Below are 17,086 nucleotides of genomic sequence, written 5' to 3'. Positions count from 1 at the left end.
TATTTTTGTTCTTACAAACTTATTTAAAATGTTAATATTACATTCTATTGAGAGAGAAATATAAAAAATCAAGAAAAAGATTAAAAGAATAAAGAATACTACAATATCCATATTTTTTGAATTCCTTGCAAAGTGGAAATAACAATAAGATTTTAATATTTTGGTAATATAGATCAAGAAAAATGAAGTAATATAAAATTATAATTCTATAATATTTTAAAATGATAAAATTAAATATTTAAATATATCCTGTGCAGATATTAGCATTGCTAAAGGACACTACAACATACTTCCAATCCCATATCCCCCATTTTGTTCCAAAAGAAACTCTAGAATGTCTTTCTTAAATAAAGCACACAATAAATAGTCAGTATCGTAATTTCCAAATGTGGTCACAAAGATCAGAAAAGAAATGTCAGTGGTTTTTGAAAAAATTGCATAACATGTTGGGAGACAAGTAAACCCAACACTTTGTGCAAAAAAACCCTTAACCAGATTTCTATTTAACCTTTTTTTTTCTGACAAAAAAACTAATTTCTAACATAAGTTATATATTCCTTTAGGGTTCCTAAAAAGCTGTTGAATACTATTTGATGGCATTACAGTTGGACAGAAGACCAATCATATGCACTCCCTTGCTGTGACATAAAATGAAATATATAGTTTTTCACGACACAGCTTTTGTTTAGTACGAGTCAAAAGTGCTTGAGTCTTATATCTTGGACCATACTTCACAAAAACTAATGATGAGGTATAATGCCTGCCTTCCTTCTTACTCTGATCTACACAAAATTTGACCACCTTGAAATCAATCACGTACCACCATAAGTGAGTTCATAGGTTTCATGAGAACTTGACCGCCACATATCATTTAGGGCGCAATGCTATTGGTAAGCAACACATAGTGAATGGAGCTCGCTGGATCCAACTGACCCGCCCCACACGCGCTCAAGAATGTAGTCCACGTTACATCGTTTGGGCGGTAGGGCATTGCTTGGAGGAGATCTAGTGCTTCTTCGATTTGCCCAGCGCGCGCGAGAATCCCCAGCATTCGCGTGTAGTGATCGAGCCCTGCCTCCAGTGAGTGCTCGTGTCTCATGGACACAAAGCTCTCCCGCGCCAATGCTACCAGCCCGCTATGGCCGCAGCTAAAGAGAAGGCTGTTGAAGACCACGTGGTCGGCTGGGATGCCGTGGTGGAGCATTGCCCTGAGCGTATCGACGGTCGCCCTGGCACAGCCGTTGAGAGCGTAGGACGCAATCAGGGCCGTCCACAGCACTGCATCGTCTCCACCTCCCTTCTGGACAGCCAGATCGAACAGCCGACGAGATTCTGCCACGTAGCCCCTCTGCGCGTGTGCGGCAATCGTCGCCGTCCACGACATTGCCTCCCTCTCGGGCATCTTCTCCAGGGCTTCTTGAGCGAGGGCGAGATACCCGTTTTGGGCATATGCTCCAACCATTACGTTCCAGCACACGCAATCGCGCCTTGGCATTAGATCGAAGATGTCTCTCGCCCTATCAATGGAACCATGGATGGAATAGGCGATTATCATTGAAGTCCAGCACACCATATCCACATTCACGGTGGAAGAAGCCATGGAATGGAAAGTCTCCTCGGCCTCGTCCAAGCAGCCGCTCTGGGCAAGCGCCTGGAGCATTGCGGTCTTGCTTGACAGATTCCACATTGGCATCCTGGTAAAAACTGCCCTGGAATCTCCATAACCCGAGCATGCCGCCACTAAAACGGCATTCCAGGACGTGATGCTGCGGTGTGGCATCTCGGAGAAGATGCCATGGGCTTTGCCGTATATGCCGTACTGCAAGAATGCGCCAATGATGCCCGTGCAAGCTCCGGAATCGTGACGCGGCATCTTTGCAAACACCTCTGTCGCACCATCAAGATGCCCGGACAGGGAATATGCCCTGGACAGGATTGTCCACGACACGGCATCTGGGCGTGGAATGGAATCGAACACCATGCGTGCCTCTGTAAGCTTTTGGGACTCGGTGTACATTCCAAGTATCTCGTTCCACGACACCACATTGGGCTCTGGCATCTTCGAGAAGAAAAGACACGCACAAACAATTTGCCTCGTTTGGGCATATGCCGCAAGCATAAGATTCCACGTGTATACGTTCCTGAGGGGCATGGAATCAAAGAGCGATATCGCGGCACTAAGGTTCTCAAGATTTGATAGAGCGGTGATGACGTAATTACAAGAGAAAACATCCCAATGGGGCATAGAGTAGAAGATCTGTAAACATGTTTGGAAATGCCCTACCTGGGAATATGCGGTGATAAGCGTGTTCCAGGCCACCGTGTTCCACAGAGGCATCCGATCGAAGATTCCTTTCGTGCTGTGGGGATCGCTGTTGCGCACGTACGCGGCGGCCATGGTGTTCCACGAAACAAAGCTACGCTCGGGCATGGAATCGAACAGTCGCTTCGCCGCTGCCACATCCCCACTCTGGGCATGACTGGAGATTATCATGTTCCACGTCACCACGTCCCAGCTGGGCATTCGGTGGAAGGTGAAGCGGGCCTCCTCCATTCTCCCCGCTTGAATCATTGCCTGGATCCTGGCGGTCCACGGTATCGCGATCCTTGGCATACAACGGAGACTCAAAATCGGGGCTATGGCGCAGTTGGAGGAAGCAGTACGGGGACACGGCCGAGCCCTGGAGAGTCTATCCTACCCCAGCTGTGGGGTAGGATATAGATCCGCGCCACCCTTGGTATGCTGGAGAATTGCTGAGCCTTTCCATTTGGATCACGGGGCAAGGTGACGCTAACGAGTAGGCTCCCAGGCTTGTGGGAGTGGAGCGTCTCGTTACCGGGTTACCAAGATCGATCACTCCCATTTTCTCTTTTGAGTGGCTTTAACGAGTGCGTTTCTCCCATTCACTCGTTGGGATGGACAAGGTATTCCTTGAACTTTATACTGGTTGAACTCGCGTAATGGAGTCATCTTTCTCACAGGAGGATGGGACAAGGATCGAGCTGGGACTTTGGGATCGTGGACGTGCAAACGCCAGAGAGCTGATTGGACCTCCAAACAACTCCCTTACCACCGTGTTCGATTCGTAAGCCATCATCTTTCAGCATACGTACGTGATGCTGATTGCGTGCGTTGTTCCAAGCGCTCGGTGCCTCCACCCAAGGAACCACTCACGTCGCCATTTCCCACCTCTCATCAACGACCGGACGTACCAGGACCTTTTGGAGCAAGAATGACGAAGACGTCTTCGATTACTATGCTACCAGCGAGCTCGTGATCACGTCGGTAGATGTCAATCGGCTGGTTCCTTTGGGTGCGATGAGATCAGGACGAAAAGAATTTCCTTCTTTCGAAATGTGTTCTACAGGGTGGAAACTCGGGAGGGAGAAAGTGTCTCCCCGGAACATGTCCACCCTTCACTCATAAAAGACTTCGTTAAAGCGCCTCAGGCACCAGGAGGAGACAAACTCCACTCCACCAATGTGCTTCATGTCATGGTCGGGAATCTCCAAGAACACCCGGTGGTAGGTTGAGAAGTTCGTTCCGTGCTGTGGCTGATCAAGTCTATGGCGATCCTGAAATGTTTGGCGAGACGAGGCAGATGTGTATAGATTGAGTGTGATGCTTTTGACGATCAACTGACGTTTGCTATGATTGCACATAGGAGCATTATATATTTACACATATGTGAATAATATATATATATACATTCCTTAATGTCCTATAGGGACTAAAACAACATCAAGAATGAACTCTCACGAAGTAATAAAATTATAAGCATGAACATTTTGTGCTGCTCTTGGGTCATCTGCCTCCCTTGCCATGAAACTTAAAGCCACCTCTTATGCTTTATGACATGCGAAACCTACCATAAAGCTCCACCATCAATATGTCTCTAATGCCAAAACAATGTTTGATCACAATTTAACTCCAATTTGTAAATTCAAGTGAGGTGTGAACATTCTCCAACTTGTGATCAAAACATACTACTTTACCTCCCACATGAGACAAGTGTGGTAGTTCATCTTCAAAAGAGTCTTAACTTTGTCATAGAGACTAGAGAAATGCCACAAACTTCCTCCAGATTTAGCGTTGGAGAAAAAACATGTGGATCCTTTACATATACAATATTAATTCACCTCTATTTGCTATTGGCTTTAATTGTGATAGCAATCTTTGCCATTGAATCTAAAATATTTTTTTTCCCGATCATTCTCAAAGTGAAACACCATGCATGGTCTTCTATCTTTCTTTTTTTTTTTTTGAGTTATTATTATGCACACAATCACTTTTCAATTGTTATATAAACAATTGAAACATGATTATGTGCATAATATTTTTTTTATAAGATATGTTATATATGCATTGGGCATGACACCTTATATTGCTATGCAATAAATGTCATGTTAGACAACATAACATCACCATAAATTTAGTAAGGTTTATTGTCTCATTCTTATGTTATTGAGTATAGATTTGTAATCTTCTGATCGTGAATATCTCTCTTTTCCTTTGCATGAGTTTCATTTACCTCTTATTTTATGCAGTTATACCTAATTTCTTGCAGAGCAGTATGCCCTAATATAAATATAGTGTTTTGATCACTTTCACAAATGCCTCTCATTTCTCATAGCTTGTTCATAGCATGGTGCATTAATTTAGATAATGATCAATTAGTGTGGAGATTAAAGTATAGAGGCGAGAGTAAAGCTTTTTTTGGAGCTGTTAGAATGTTGAATGTAGTGGGTTTTTTTATGAGAAATTGAAATTGAAATTGAAATTGCAATTATATTATAACTAATATTCCATTGATTTCTCACATTTTTAATCACATATGCAAATTTTTGGCATTGCAATGGCTTATTATGTTTGTGCATGTTACAAAGCAATAGGGTAAGCCTTTCATTCTTGTTTGTATCTTATCTTAAGCTTTGTAATTGTTGAGTGATTGTGTTCTATGGAATAGAAACAAAACATTTACATGCAAGTAAATAATTGATTTATACCCTTTTTTTTCATTTTAGACTGCTAGAAGATCCACAAGGATCCCGAGCATGGAGCTTGAGCTGCCTAGAGACTCTCGGCACTAGGGTTGGCATCATGGAATTTCTACATGGAAGTGTATTAATGGTTTGTTACGATTAATCTAGGGCTTGCATTATTTTTATCAGCTATGAAAAGGAGTTTTGTGATGCTCGACATCACCACTAAAAGAGAAGAACAAAAAAGTGAAGTTGTCAAATTATTCTTTGCTGTTGCCACCAGTTTTGGAGAAAAAACTCATGCTTATGTGGATATGGATGAAACACTAATTCATGCCTATAAAGCCATAGCATCCCTCAAGCTCTTTAGTGGGGAAATTATTCCATTGCAGTGGCAAAGAGGCTAAGTGTGGATGACTTTCTAAAAGAGATGAATAAAATATACAATATTGTGCTTTAATGAAGTCATATGTGGACAAGATTTTAGACAAACTCGACCCAACTGGGAATTTCTTTGCCCATTGTCTGTATAGAGATTCGTGCTTACCCAAGGAAGTCGTAGGGAAAAAAGTTGTGAAAAATCTCTCGAGATTAAGGCAGTGATTGTGGATGATAAGCTAGAATCCTTTTTCTTGCAGCCAAGCAATGGAATTCTCATCCACACATGCATAAGTATTATGAATTGAAAACAATAAACAATCTGTTTAAGAAAATTGCAAGTGTTGAAAATGTGAGACAAGCATTGGAAAAGCTAAATAGTTAGACAATAATGTAAACTCATGTAAACACTCTGACTGTTTATGCTGTAACTCTAAATTGATTTTGGCATTGTTTCCCTCACGAAAACAATGTCCAATAATCATAATCAGAAAAGCATAACTTGGAAGGAAAATGGCTGATATGTTTCGATTGATCCATCGAATTGCTCATGATTTGTTTTGGCTTGGCAGGAACAGCAGAAACTGGGATATCAGGGAGCTGCCACTACACCAGAGGCTCACCATGGTAAAGCTTTGTTCTCAAGACAGCGACAAAAGTTCTTGAGTCCGGTGCCAAGCTTTCCTCCTGCAGCATGCGAGAGAAAACCTCCAAGGCCGCTTCATCCTCTTTGTTTTCCACAAATGCCAGAACCAAAGCAGTCCACAGCACCACGTCGCATCTTCTCAAAGACCCGAGTAGCGTCCATCGTGCTCCTGCACTTCGTGTACAAGTTGATGAGGATTCTCCCAACGAATAGGTTCGCAGGGACCTTTCCTCCAAGTAGTTTATGAAGTGCCATGCCTCTTTCCAAATTGACCACCTTGATAAGTTTTCCCTGCAGAAGTTCTGCACTTTCTCTAGCTGCCAGACTCGTGCAGGCAATGGCTGCCACGAGGAATGTCCGAGCATCCAGCTCACCACCTCTAGTGCGTTGCATCAGAGAAAAGAGCTCGAGAGCCACTTCGCCTTGATTGCTCTCCGGATCATAACGTTCCAAGATGACACACTGCGGTCTTGGATCCTGTCAAAAACCTGTGGAGCATCTTCCAGAGATCCACACTTGACGTAAAAGTCGAGTTGCATGCTTGCCAGAAACCGGTTAGACTCGAGGCCCCTCCTGGAAAGACATTGCTCTCTCCAGAGAGCCCACTTTCACCATTTATCCAAGCCACCTCTCTGCCGTCTTCTCCCGCTGCCAAGACGGCGCAGGCACCACGAACAGCCAAAGCCTTGATCCAGCATGGTGGAGAAAAGTTCCAGTGCTAAATCCTTTTCTCCATGATCGCATTCCAGGACACCACGGTTCGCTGCTTTATGTCGTTGAAAAATCGCCGAGCTTCGTCCAGGCTCCCTCATCTGGCGCCAGGAAATCGTTCCCATCTCGTCCGAATCTGGCGAGCACCTGTTCAAGTTCCTCCTTACTGCCGCAAGACTTCTCGAGTGCTCGTTCGTGTCGCTCTATCTTTCCTCTTCAAGTTTTTCGTGGGAGTTGAATGCTCATTGATCATCGAAGCTATAAGTCTCCCCGGGTTGCGAGTTTGTATTCCTGCATCTGCGACGCTCGGTTTTTTCTCAATGATACATCTAGCAAAGACCAAGGAAACAGGACTTCGAGAGCTTTGTCGAATTTAAAAGCCTCGCAGCTACCTCCAGAGGATTTTCCTTTGTTCTGGAGGAGACTACATACGTTGCTGATTACTGTTCCCCGTGACGATTGTAGCGATTTTTCTGGATTTTCACGGCAGTGGCAAAGAGTCGCGAGCAACGGGAATGCATCATCTATCCATCCCCAATATTCTTAAGTAACATGGGGAATCGAACCCGAAACGCATGCTTTGGGAAACCGAGATTCTAACTGACTGGTCTAAGCTGTTTTAGTGTGCAGGCAAACCAAAACTAGCGCTACTTTTTTTCCTTATGCTGGAAGTACATCAAGTTTTATACGGAATTTAATCAAGAAACTTAAAAGAAAGAAAATACTTCTCACATCCACATCATCTTTTCCTGATCACCTCATCCACACCAACTCTCATTTCCGCAACTTTAGAAGCAAGCAGCGAGCTTGAACCTGAAAGGCATGGGATACAAGACTTCTAGAGTGATTGCATCCGTGCCCTCTATGACAATCACCTAGTAAGAAAATCTGAAAAGTAGGCCTTGTAGGTAAGTAAAACTCAATGAATACCTACAATTGGTTCTCCACTCCGAGAGGTGTGCGCATTGTTGTAAACTCTTGCCAACTTTGTTTTCTTTTGCAGATGAAGAAAACTTTTCATTCGTGGCACTGCTACAGGCAAGGATTGTGATGCAGGTCTCATAGGAAGTTTGTGGAGATGCGTATCACTCTCACTTTCTAGCTCACAAGATCAGATTCATGTCAACCAGTGATACCTCCCAGCCTATCCGATCTCAAAGTCTAAACATGAAATTGATCTCAACCCCAGAGATGATGAGAGCATTTGAGCTTGAAAGAACTTGGCTCTCTCTTTGATTTTATGGCTAGCTAGGCTAGTGCCCTCCACTCTTTACGTGTTCTTCGTACGCAGCTGGGTCCATTAGGCCGTCGAGATCGGAGACGTTGGACATCTTCACTTTGATCAGCCATCCCTCGCCAAACGCATTCTTGTTCACCTGGAAGCAAGAAAGCAATTCGGGAGTGATTCAAGAAAAAAAAAAAAGCTTCGTTTTGCTCCTGGTGTCACTTACGAGCGCTGGAGTTTGCTTGACTTCTTCGTTCACTTCAATCACTTCGCCAGACACTGGGCTGTAGATATCGCTGCAAGCCTTGACGCTCTCCACCACACCAAAGTTCTTCCCTTTCGTCACAGAAGACCCAACTTCTGGCAAATCCGCAAACACCACATCACCCAATTCATGCTACATACACACGACAATCACGAGAGATAGAAAATAAAACTAAAAATTTCTAGCTCGTTTTACCTGGGCATGGTCGCTGATACCCACAGTTCCAGTCCCACTCTCCACCTTGACCCATTCGTGCGATTCCAGAAATTTCAAGTCTTGGGGGATTGGAGCTTCGGCTGGAAGAAAAAACGAAAGAGGGTAAGAATCACGCTGAATTTGCGTGCTAGATCCATGCCAAGAAGCCTACATTGCGATGAAAATCCCAGGACTTACTTGCAAATCCGCGCGCCAGTGGAATCGCCAAGGCCTGCGCCAGGTGAGGCTGGCATCGAATTCTCAGAATCGTGGCAGCTTGCGCCGCCATAGACCGGAGCGCCATCGTGTTGCTTCCACTCCCTTTCTCTCTTTCTTTCTAGGGTGCTTTCCACAAACACTGGAACGCAGCCCTGCGGCCACAAAAGCTTCTACGCCCAATCCGGAATCCAGCCAATCGCATAATTCCCACATTAAACAAATTAACCTGGGGTTAGGGTTCCTCTGTTTAGATTCCTCGAATATGCTTTCCATGGCTACTTGAGCGATTAGAAGTAGAAGAAAGGAGAAAGAAGAATGGGGGAGGAGGGATTGAAGCTCTTGACCTTTTGGTCGAGCCCCTTCGCGTGCCGGGTGAGGCTGGCGCTCGATCTCAAGGGCCTGCACTACGATCTCCAGGAGGAGGATCTCTTCAATGCCAAGAGCGCGCTGCTGCTGGAATCCAATCCGGTGCACAAGAAAATCCCCGTGCTCATCCACAATGGCAAGGCGATCTGCGAATCCATGAACATCGTCGAGTATGTAGACGAGGTGTGGCCGGATCGCGGCACCGGATTCCTCCTGCCGCGCGATGACGCATTCGCGCGGGCCACTGCTCGCTTCTGGGCGGATTTCGTCGACAAGAAGGTAATCCATCGATTGGATCGATAGATTTCTTTGATTTTGGGGTTTTTTCTCGATGATCCAGTTCCTGAGCTTAACGGCGGCATCGTTCAAGGCCGCGATCTCGAGCGGCGAGGAGAAGGAGCGCGCAAACGATGAGATGATCCAAGACATGGTAGCGCTGGAGCGATTTCTCGAGAGCCAGGGAGGCGTGTTCTTCAGTGGAAGCAACACGAGCATGGGCTTCGTGGACATCGCCGCCTCCTTTCTTCCATGGTGGCTCCCGACGTACACGGAGATCGGACGGCTCCGCGTGCCCGGCCCCGACACTTGTCCCCTCCTCCACCGCTGGATCGCCGCGGTCAAAGACTCTCCAGAGGCCAAGGCCGCTTTTCCCGACCAGCAGGAACTCTTGGATTTCACCAAAGTCCGCTTCGAGGAAGTGAAGAAGAGATTTGCCCAGTAAGAAAGCTTCTCGATCGAAGAGATGGATAGAAAATAATGGAAAGCAAAAACCTCTTCTAGTAGCGCTCGTTGTCCGAGAGATCGTCGTTGATGCTTGCGTCGAAACCATCGTAGTGTTCTTCGTCCCCGCCACAGCCCAATCCCAGCCCCATTGGAACGACGCCGCCGCCGCCATTTCTTTCGAAGCTCCCGGAGTCTTGGAACTCTCTGGGAGTCGTGAGGTACGCAGCCGAGCTCACGGCAGCGTCCAAGTTGTGATCCGGATCACTGTCGTGGTAAAGTACGTCCATTTGTGACATGCTGCTACTGATGATCGAGTCAGGAATGGAGACGAAAACTGGTATAAAACGCAAAGTTTACCTCAGGTGTGGATCGGAATCGGCTCGACCTGGCATTGGGCCCATGTATCTATACCATCCACGCAAAGTTTTGAGATTCATGATTTGGTTCCGGTACCAGACCTGTGAAGAGAAGAAAGGTATCAGCAAGGAGGAAAAGATATATGCACGACTTACGTTCGATTCGGGCTTTCCGATCGGAGCTAGAAAGAGTTGCCTTGGTTCGCTCGCGGAAGCTTTTGGAGGCGCGTGGAAGAAGTACTTGTCCAGACATAGCACGACGTCACTCTCGGAGCACGACACAGGCTCTCTAAACGAGGATTTTCGCTTGTGATTTGCAGCTCTTTTCTCATCGTATCTGAAAGCAAACATTTTCAAGCCATTATAACCAGAAAGATGAAAGAATAAGACGAGCGAGAACTTACTCCCAGGTCGCAGTGCCGTCCCCGTTCCCAAATCGTTTGAACTCTACGTCCGTCGTATAGTAGAGTTCCATATGTCCATGGACATGAAACTTGCGTATGACGTAGAAGCAAAGCCTCTTCAGCAAACCATACGGGTCCGTCACTTGGTTTGCAGGATGGCAAAGAATGTCCTCCTCCGGAGCAGGAATCCATTCGTCAGGCTTCTTCCTTCGTTTCACATTTCCTCCGTGTGATTTGCTATACTTCATAGCTTCGAGACATGCAAGCCTCGCTCTTTCAAAGAGTGAGTCTCTGCTCAAGTCGACCCCAGGACCATCATATTGTCCCTGTAGTTGTAGTTTTCTGTAGTGAGATCTGAGAATGCGGCAAAATGCCCGGAACATGGCACGCAAACTAGAAACAGAAAAACGAGTTTGCGTGGGTAATCAGAAAAAAACAGGAAAGATAAACCTGTACCTTTCCGAAGGAAAAAGGCTTCCGTTCCGCTTCTTTACCATGCGAAAGAACTTTGTAAGACAATCAGCAAGTTCTGGCAGAGGTAGATCCTCGAGATTAGAAGATGGCAGTCCCTGCTCTTTCCTCCATTCTAAGAAATGCCGCCTGGAAAATGACAGTAGAAAGAAAAACATTAGCATGTAAACCAAGCTGCAAGAAAATCTTCGCATACTTCGCCCACAAATCACTACATAGGCTTCGATTCTTCTCTTCTCGATCAGCGTCAGCATTAATATGCGGCTGCATATCCAGGGACGGAAGTAGACCTTGATTATTTGGCATTGCCTCAAATAGTTGGTCATGAATACCATTCGCAGTAGAAGCGCTCATCTCATCACCGCCTGCATTTTCAACGTAAGCAGAAGCATAGTGCCAGAGCTGGAATACGTACCGGCACAATACGTTTCTTCAAGCTTCAAGTCCGGGCTGCAAGGAGCTTCTCCAAGGAAAAAGCTCCCGTCGGATGAATTACTGGGAAACTAGAAGAACAAGCTGTTTGGAGAAGGAAGACGAATACTAAATACCTTGACAGTCGAGGGTGCCGCTTGCAAAACAGGTTTGGGCTGCTTCCGCGACGGGTTCAAAGGGCTGACGTTTATAGCCATGGCCCTCTGTTTCGCTCTAATGCACTCCACAGTATCCAAAACTTTCAAAGTTTTGATCTGTGAGATGAAAAACATTAGCAGTTATAAGAGCGAGCTTGCTCCGTGTACCTTCCCTTCCGCTAGAGCAGCTTCCAAATGGAACACTCGGCTCTTGGCTGCGAGAAGAAGCTTCAAATCAAAAAGGCTACATCAGCGATGAACTAAGGCATGACAAACAAGAAGCAACACGCCGTCTCTAAGAACCAACCTGCTGAAAGGATCTCGAAAAACTCCCAAATCAGTGTGCTCATGTTGTCGCTGGCACATCTCCCTTCTGAAAGCTCCAGCTCCAGCGAGATTTCTCTCAAGGAGATCCTGGTTTTCAGTCGTCCCGATGCAGCAGCACCTGGGATGGGAGCATTTGAAAAGTGAGGGAAGTGTTCGAGAAGAACACCAGAAAAACTAAGCAAGCATAAAGAAGAAACTCACGACTAGGTGCTGCCGCGCTGAGCTCAAACTTCACTTGGTTGGATGAAAAGCCATCGTGTAGATTTTGCATATAGACAGGGAAGCTATCGCGTATTCCCAGCTCATTTCTCTGCAGTAGAACCACTCAAGCTATAGCCAGAAATCGTTGAGCACAGACACAATGCTCACCAGATTTTCGAGGTAGTCGTAGTCGAAGCTCGCGCGCCAGGTGTTGGAATGGAAGTCGGACACCACGACGTGCAAATCCTCGTAGCGGGAAGGATTGATGGAGAACAAGAATGCGGTGCTGTTGCAATGCGCGGCAAGCAAGGGATCGATCTGGCCCTGCGCTCGATTGCAGATCGGCTTGAAGCTGGACAGCGCCTCCATCGATCGCTCGTCGGCACCGCTGCTCACCTCTAGCTCAGGGGCGCCATTGCTCGCCCTAATAACCAGGAAGAGAAAGGAAGGAGTATCGAACCACCGACCTGGCCTGCTCAAAAGAATGTAGCTAGCCTAGGTCAGCTCAAAAGACGCGATCCTTCATAAGTTCTTTCTTGCCGCCTAAGGCGTCGCCGGGGATAGCGATGATCGCCTCCGCGAGCTCGAGAAGTAGTGAGGGTTTTCGATCATCTTGCGCGGATCCAAGACTTTGAGCTGCAGGGGAGCCGCGGCTGCCACAGCAGGATGGAGAGATGTGATCTTCTTGATCGCGAGCGCTTGGACGAGCAAGAACCGGGAGGAGATGGGCGGGGGAGGCGCTGCTGCTCCAAATTTCGGTCCGTGATGGCGTGCTTTTCAATCTTTCCTCACGAAATATTTCGCGCAGGTGCCAAGCTCGATCGAGGAACCCTGCCGCCATCGCAGAATCTGTGCCCCGACGGATCGGTGGGATGCCAGGAGCCAGCTCCAACGATGGTGATCGTCATCGCCGGCCTGTGCGTCATGCTCTTCCTCATCGCGATCGCGTTGCTGCTGCTCTTCTACTCGTATTACAAGTACCGGAGGCCGGCCAGGGTGGGATTGGACGTGGAATCGGCCGCAGCTCTTGCGGCTATGGATGCCGCCGCCGGAGAGGACGAGGGTAGCGAGAACTACGATGGGGCTTTCTTGGTGTTGATGCCCGGCGACGAGGAGCCGCATTTCTTTGCGAGACCGAGTCCATTGCCGGGGGATTTGGAGGATCCGGAGGGTTTTACTGGCGAAATTTTGGCTGGAATTCTCGACGCCGTGCTGGATCGAGAGGCAGAGATCCCTGGCAATGCTGATGGTTCCAGTGGCGGTGGTGGCAGTGTGGATCAGGGTGAGAATGGGAAGGATTTGAGAGGCGGAGGCGAGGAAGACGATCCCTCGAGGAGGCACCGATAGGAAGTATAGATTCTTCTCTCCATTCCTTCGAGGAAATTTTGTCTACTGACACCAGTTTTGTGAATTGAATCGCTTCGATTTTGCGGGAGCGATATGGGATTGTCGCAGTGGAACTCACTGCTTGCCGCGAATGCCCGGAGGAAGAATCTGGATGGCGTGAAGAGCGTCTTCGATCGAATGCCACTGCGCGACGCGATCTCCTACACGATCATGCTCAATGCCTACGCTCGCAGCGCGAGAATCGAGCTAGCAGTGGAAATCTTTACGCAAATGCCACACAAAGATCTCGTCGCTTCGAATTCTCTCGTGGAAGCATTTGCCCAATTGGGGCATTTGGAAGAAGCTTTGCGAGTGTTCCACGCGATGCCACTGTGGGACGTCGTGACGTGGACAAGCCTTTTAACGGCCAGCATACGTGGCGGCCATGCAGAGGCCGCTTTTTCCGTGTTCCAACGCATGCCGGCGTGGGATCTTGTGTCGTCGACCGCGATGCTAGCAGAATATGCCGATCACGGGCGTTTGGAAGCTGCGCGGGACATTCTGTTGGCGATGGAGCTGCGCGATAGGGCTTGTTTGAATGCGATGTTGGCGGGATACGCCAAGAAGGGGCTGCTGGAAGAGGCGACGAGGGTTTTCCAGGGAATGCCGGAGCTGGATCTCATCTCCTGGAATTCGATGCTGCTGGCGCTCGTCCAGGGCGGGAGCTACGCCGAGGCGCAGCGATTCTTTAATGAGGCGATGTCGCAGTGGGATATCGTCTCCGCCACGATGATGCTCAATCTCTTCTCGCAGATGATCGGTAGTGAATACCAGGCAGCGGCTGTGGCGGCATTGTGTGAATCTTTGCCCGTCCACGACGAAATCTCCTCCACCGCGCTTCTTTCCTTGCACGCTCAATCGGCTCGAATGGAAGAAGCCAAGGTCGTGTTTGATCTCATGCCGGATCACAGCTTAGCCGCCTGGAACGCGATCCTGGCGGCCTACTGCGGCAATAATCTCGACGAGGCTGTGGAGCGGCTGTGGAATCGGATTCCAGTCCTGGATCTGGTCTCCTGGAACACGATGCTCGGCGCCTACATCCGCGAGGGCAGGATCCACGAATCCAAGCGCCTGTTCGATGCGATGCCGGAGAAGAATCCATACTCTTGGACGCTGCTCGTCTATGGCTACGCGCAGCTAGGCCTCTTGGAGCGCGCCCTGGGCGTGTTCGTGGCCATGCCGGAGAAGGACCTGGTGGCTCTCACCGCGATGATGGACTCCTACACTCGCAATGCGGCCTTCGATCGGGCAGTAGAGATCTTCAACGAGGCCAAGCTCGTGGAATCGCCGGATCGCGCTTGCTTTGCCTCGGCGCTGGTAGCATGCAGCCATTGGGGCAGGGTTGGAATGGGGATGCGCGTGCTGGACTCCATGGAGAGGGACTACGGCTTGATTCCAGGTGAGCAACACTACCGATGCGTCAGTGATCTGTGGGCTCGAGCGGCTGAAAGGGTTTAGCTTTGGAGGGACTCCAGAAAGTTTGGCCTGGTGTTTGAAGAACAATGAGAATTTTTCGCTCATCTATCGCCTATGTAGATGACAACATGTTTGAGAGAAGCACGTAGAAAGCTGGATCCATGACTGGAGTGGAGACGCTAGAGCTGCTGGCCATGGAGACTTTACTTCTAATATCATTCATATTCGAAGAAGTTGTACATGATCCTAGAAGTCGCTTGGATTCCTCGGCACTCGTCGTGAAAGGCATGCTGGCGATCAGATCTTGGGCTTCGACCAAGTGACCCGATCTCGCCAGAAGATCGACCATGCAGCAAAAGTGGTGCTTGCTCGGCCGGATCGCAAAGTCGCTGCTCATCGAAACGAAGCTCGCGACTCCGGCAGCCACCTCTCCCGCGTGGCTACACGCAACCAGCACCGAGACGAAGCACGACTCGTCCGGGAGCTCCACCATCTTGATCGTGTCAAAGAGAAGGACCGCCTCGTAGAACTGGCCGCTGTGAGCGTAGGCCGCGAGGAGCGTCGTCCAGGAGATGATGTCCGACTCGGGCATGGAGCCCAAGAAGTGAATCGCCCGAGAGATCTCCCCGTTGATGACATACCCCGCGAGCATCGCGTTCCAGCTGACCAAGTTCCGGATGAGCAGCGAACCAAACACTTGCTTCGAGTGCTCCAAGTGCCGGTGCTGGGCGTAAGCGACGAGCATCGCCACCGAAGCCACAACGTCGTCTCGCAGAAATCCATCCAGCAGCTGCCTGGCGTGCTCGAGGTACCCCTTGTGCGCGTACGCGACGAGCATGGCCGTCAAGCACACCGAGTCCCACTCGGGCATCTCCTCGAAGAGCCGCTTCGTCTTGTCGAGCACCCCGTTCTCGGCATACGCGACGAGGACGTTCGTGGAGGAGACGAGGTCGCGGCAAGGCAGGCTCCGGAAGAAGGTGGCGGCCTCGTCGGTGTGGCCGCTCCGGACATAGGCTAGCAGCATCGCGTTGGAGGAGATGGAGTCCCAGGCCAGCATCGAGTCGAAAGCTCTCTTGGTCTCGTCGAGAGAGCCGTGCTGGGAGCTCGCAGTGAGGAGCGCGTTCCAGGAGACGAGGTTCCTCTCCGGCATTCGTTGGAACAGCGCCCTGGCCTTGGAGAGATCGCTGGCGTTGTGCGTGTAGGCCGAGAGGAGAGAGTTCCATGACACCATGTCGTGCTGCGGCATAGAGTCGAAGATGGCGTTGGCTCGATCGATAAACCCGGTCTGGGCATACGCTGAGAGCATCGCGTTCAAGGCTACCGTGTCGTGCTGGTGCATCGAGTGGAAGATCTTCTCGGCGCTAGCGCAGTCGCCGACTCGGGCATACACCCCGATCATGGCTGTGGAGGAGACCAAGTTGTGCTCGGGCATTCGCCGGAGCAAGAGCTCCACATCCATGGCCTGTTCTTCCTGCCGAGACTGGGATTGCCACTGGGAACTGTTGTAAGCTCGCAGTAGTGTCGTGAAGGAGACGAGATTTCTCTGCGGCATCGCGTCCAGGAAGCGTCGAGCGTCGTTGAGCTTACCGTGCTGCGTGAGCCCCAGGAGCATCGCGTTGTGGGAGATTAGATCCCACTCGGGCATCGCGTCGAAGAGCCGCTGGAGAGTTTCCAGATCCCCGGCCTGTGCCAGCGCCGCCAGCATCGTGTTCCAGGAGACGAGATCCCAGCTTGGCGTCCCCGTGTCGAAGAGCTGCTTGCTCTCGCGGATGTGATCGTGCCCATGCGCCGAGAGGAGCGCATTGAAGGAGATCTGGTTCCAGCCCGGCGCCGCCGCGAAGAAGCGCCACGATTCTTCCAGATCCCCGGCCTGGCAATACGCGGCCAGCATCGCATTCCATGCCGCCATGTTCTTGGCCCAGGGAGGGATCTCCTCGTCGAAGAATGCCCTCGCCCTGGCGATCTGGCGGCTCCTGGAGTAGGCGCACAGCATGCTTACCCACGAGAATCCATCCCTGGTGCCGCTGCTCATCGAATCAAACACCGCCCGGGCGTCGGCCGCGCTCCCACACCGCGCGTACATGTCGATGAGCTTGTTACACACGAATCCATCGCCGGCGCGGTGGTACTGATCGACACGGGCGTGGATCTGTCTCGCCGATTCCCGATCGTTGCAGCGCTGGATGAGCAGGAGGCAATCCCCGCGATTCATCCGGGCGGGAGATTTTAGGGTTCTTCGCTACCC

At 49.4% G+C, this 17,086-nt stretch overlaps 6 protein-coding genes across 7 annotated transcripts; 2 read left to right on the top strand and 4 right to left on the bottom strand.

Annotated features, from left to right (window-relative positions):
* Positions 1–871: 871 nt before the first annotated feature.
* LOC9657023 (pentatricopeptide repeat-containing protein At4g02750) lies at positions 872–2,554 on the bottom strand. The gene has a single exon (XM_024685832.1). It carries the CDS (start codon positions 2,552–2,554, stop codon positions 872–874), a length of 1,683 nt encoding a protein of 560 aa, XP_024541600.1.
* A 5,259-nt stretch (positions 2,555–7,813) lies between these two features.
* On the bottom strand, positions 7,814–8,791 carry LOC9657616 (glycine cleavage system H protein). 2 transcript variants are annotated; one of them, XM_024685885.1, is made up of 4 exons: positions 8,602–8,791; positions 8,404–8,504; positions 8,170–8,340; positions 7,814–8,094 (listed from the first exon to the last, which is right to left on the bottom strand). In XM_024685885.1, the coding sequence occupies exons 1-4, from the start codon at positions 8,705–8,707 to the stop codon at positions 7,972–7,974; spliced, it is 501 nt and encodes a 166-aa protein (XP_024541653.1). In that variant the 5' UTR covers positions 8,708–8,791; the 3' UTR covers positions 7,814–7,971. The 2 variants fall into 2 exon arrangements, with proteins under 2 accessions (XP_024541653.1, XP_002980848.1); XM_002980802.2 differs by having other exon boundaries at positions 8,404–8,498.
* Positions 8,792–8,855: 64 nt separating this feature from the next.
* Positions 8,856–9,770, top strand: LOC9657022 (glutathione S-transferase U20). The gene is made up of 2 exons (XM_002980909.2): positions 8,856–9,267; positions 9,329–9,770. Exons 1-2 carry the CDS (start codon positions 8,938–8,940, stop codon positions 9,707–9,709), a joined length of 711 nt encoding a protein of 236 aa, XP_002980955.2. The 5' UTR covers positions 8,856–8,937; the 3' UTR covers positions 9,710–9,770.
* On the bottom strand, positions 9,707–12,457 carry LOC9657615. The gene is made up of 12 exons (XM_002980801.2): positions 12,208–12,457; positions 12,040–12,148; positions 11,819–11,956; positions 11,680–11,726; positions 11,491–11,628; positions 11,358–11,445; positions 11,139–11,307; positions 10,928–11,071; positions 10,472–10,864; positions 10,224–10,404; positions 10,069–10,169; positions 9,707–10,014 (listed from the first exon to the last, which is right to left on the bottom strand). The coding sequence occupies exons 1-12, from the start codon at positions 12,406–12,408 to the stop codon at positions 9,765–9,767; spliced, it is 1,959 nt and encodes a 652-aa protein (XP_002980847.2). The 5' UTR covers positions 12,409–12,457; the 3' UTR covers positions 9,707–9,764.
* Positions 12,458–12,565: 108 nt separating this feature from the next.
* Positions 12,566–14,896, top strand: LOC9657613 (pentatricopeptide repeat-containing protein At4g02750). The gene is made up of 2 exons (XM_002980907.2): positions 12,566–12,797; positions 12,848–14,896. Exon 2 carries the CDS (start codon positions 13,480–13,482, stop codon positions 14,881–14,883), a length of 1,404 nt encoding a protein of 467 aa, XP_002980953.1. The 5' UTR covers positions 12,566–12,797; positions 12,848–13,479; the 3' UTR covers positions 14,884–14,896.
* Positions 14,897–14,953: 57 nt separating this feature from the next.
* Positions 14,954–17,053, bottom strand: LOC112350146 (pentatricopeptide repeat-containing protein At4g02750-like). The gene has a single exon (XM_024685830.1). The coding sequence runs from the start codon at positions 17,051–17,053 to the stop codon at positions 14,954–14,956; it is 2,100 nt and encodes a 699-aa protein (XP_024541598.1).
* Between the last annotated feature and the right edge of the window lie 33 nt (positions 17,054–17,086).

Source organism: Selaginella moellendorffii, unplaced genomic scaffold (genome assembly GCF_000143415.4).
Source record: "Selaginella moellendorffii unplaced genomic scaffold, v1.0 SELMOscaffold_46, whole genome shotgun sequence".
Lineage (NCBI taxonomy): Eukaryota > Viridiplantae > Streptophyta > Lycopodiopsida > Selaginellales > Selaginellaceae > Selaginella > Selaginella moellendorffii.
This window is presented reverse-complemented; position numbering and strand designations above follow the sequence as displayed.

Coding starts and splice junctions, on each gene's coding strand:
- LOC9657613 (XM_002980907.2), top strand. CDS start 13,480: ATGGGATTGTCGCAGTGGAACTCACTGCTTGCCGCGAATGCCCGGAGG.
- LOC9657023 (XM_024685832.1), bottom strand. CDS start 2,554: ATGGAGGAGGCCCGCTTCACCTTCCACCGAATGCCCAGCTGGGACGTG.
- LOC9657616 (XM_024685885.1), bottom strand. CDS start 8,707: ATGGCGCTCCGGTCTATGGCGGCGCAAGCTGCCACGATTCTGAGAATT. Junction 8,505..8,601: donor ACTGGCGCGCGGATTTGCAA/GTAAGTCCTGGG, acceptor TTTTTCTTCCAG/CCGAAGCTCCAATCCCCCAA. Junction 8,095..8,169: donor TCAAGCAAACTCCAGCGCTC/GTAAGTGACACC, acceptor TCTTGCTTCCAG/GTGAACAAGAATGCGTTTGG.
- LOC9657022 (XM_002980909.2), top strand. CDS start 8,938: ATGGGGGAGGAGGGATTGAAGCTCTTGACCTTTTGGTCGAGCCCCTTC. Junction 9,268..9,328: donor CGGATTTCGTCGACAAGAAG/GTAATCCATCGA, acceptor TCGATGATCCAG/TTCCTGAGCTTAACGGCGGC.
- LOC9657615 (XM_002980801.2), bottom strand. CDS start 12,408: ATGGAGGCGCTGTCCAGCTTCAAGCCGATCTGCAATCGAGCGCAGGGC. Junction 11,072..11,138: donor TGTAGTGATTTGTGGGCGAA/GTATGCGAAGAT, acceptor GTCATTTTCCAG/GCGGCATTTCTTAGAATGGA. Junction 10,865..10,927: donor AGCCTTTTTCCTTCGGAAAG/GTACAGGTTTAT, acceptor TTCTGTTTCTAG/TTTGCGTGCCATGTTCCGGG.
- LOC112350146 (XM_024685830.1), bottom strand. CDS start 17,053: ATGAATCGCGGGGATTGCCTCCTGCTCATCCAGCGCTGCAACGATCGG.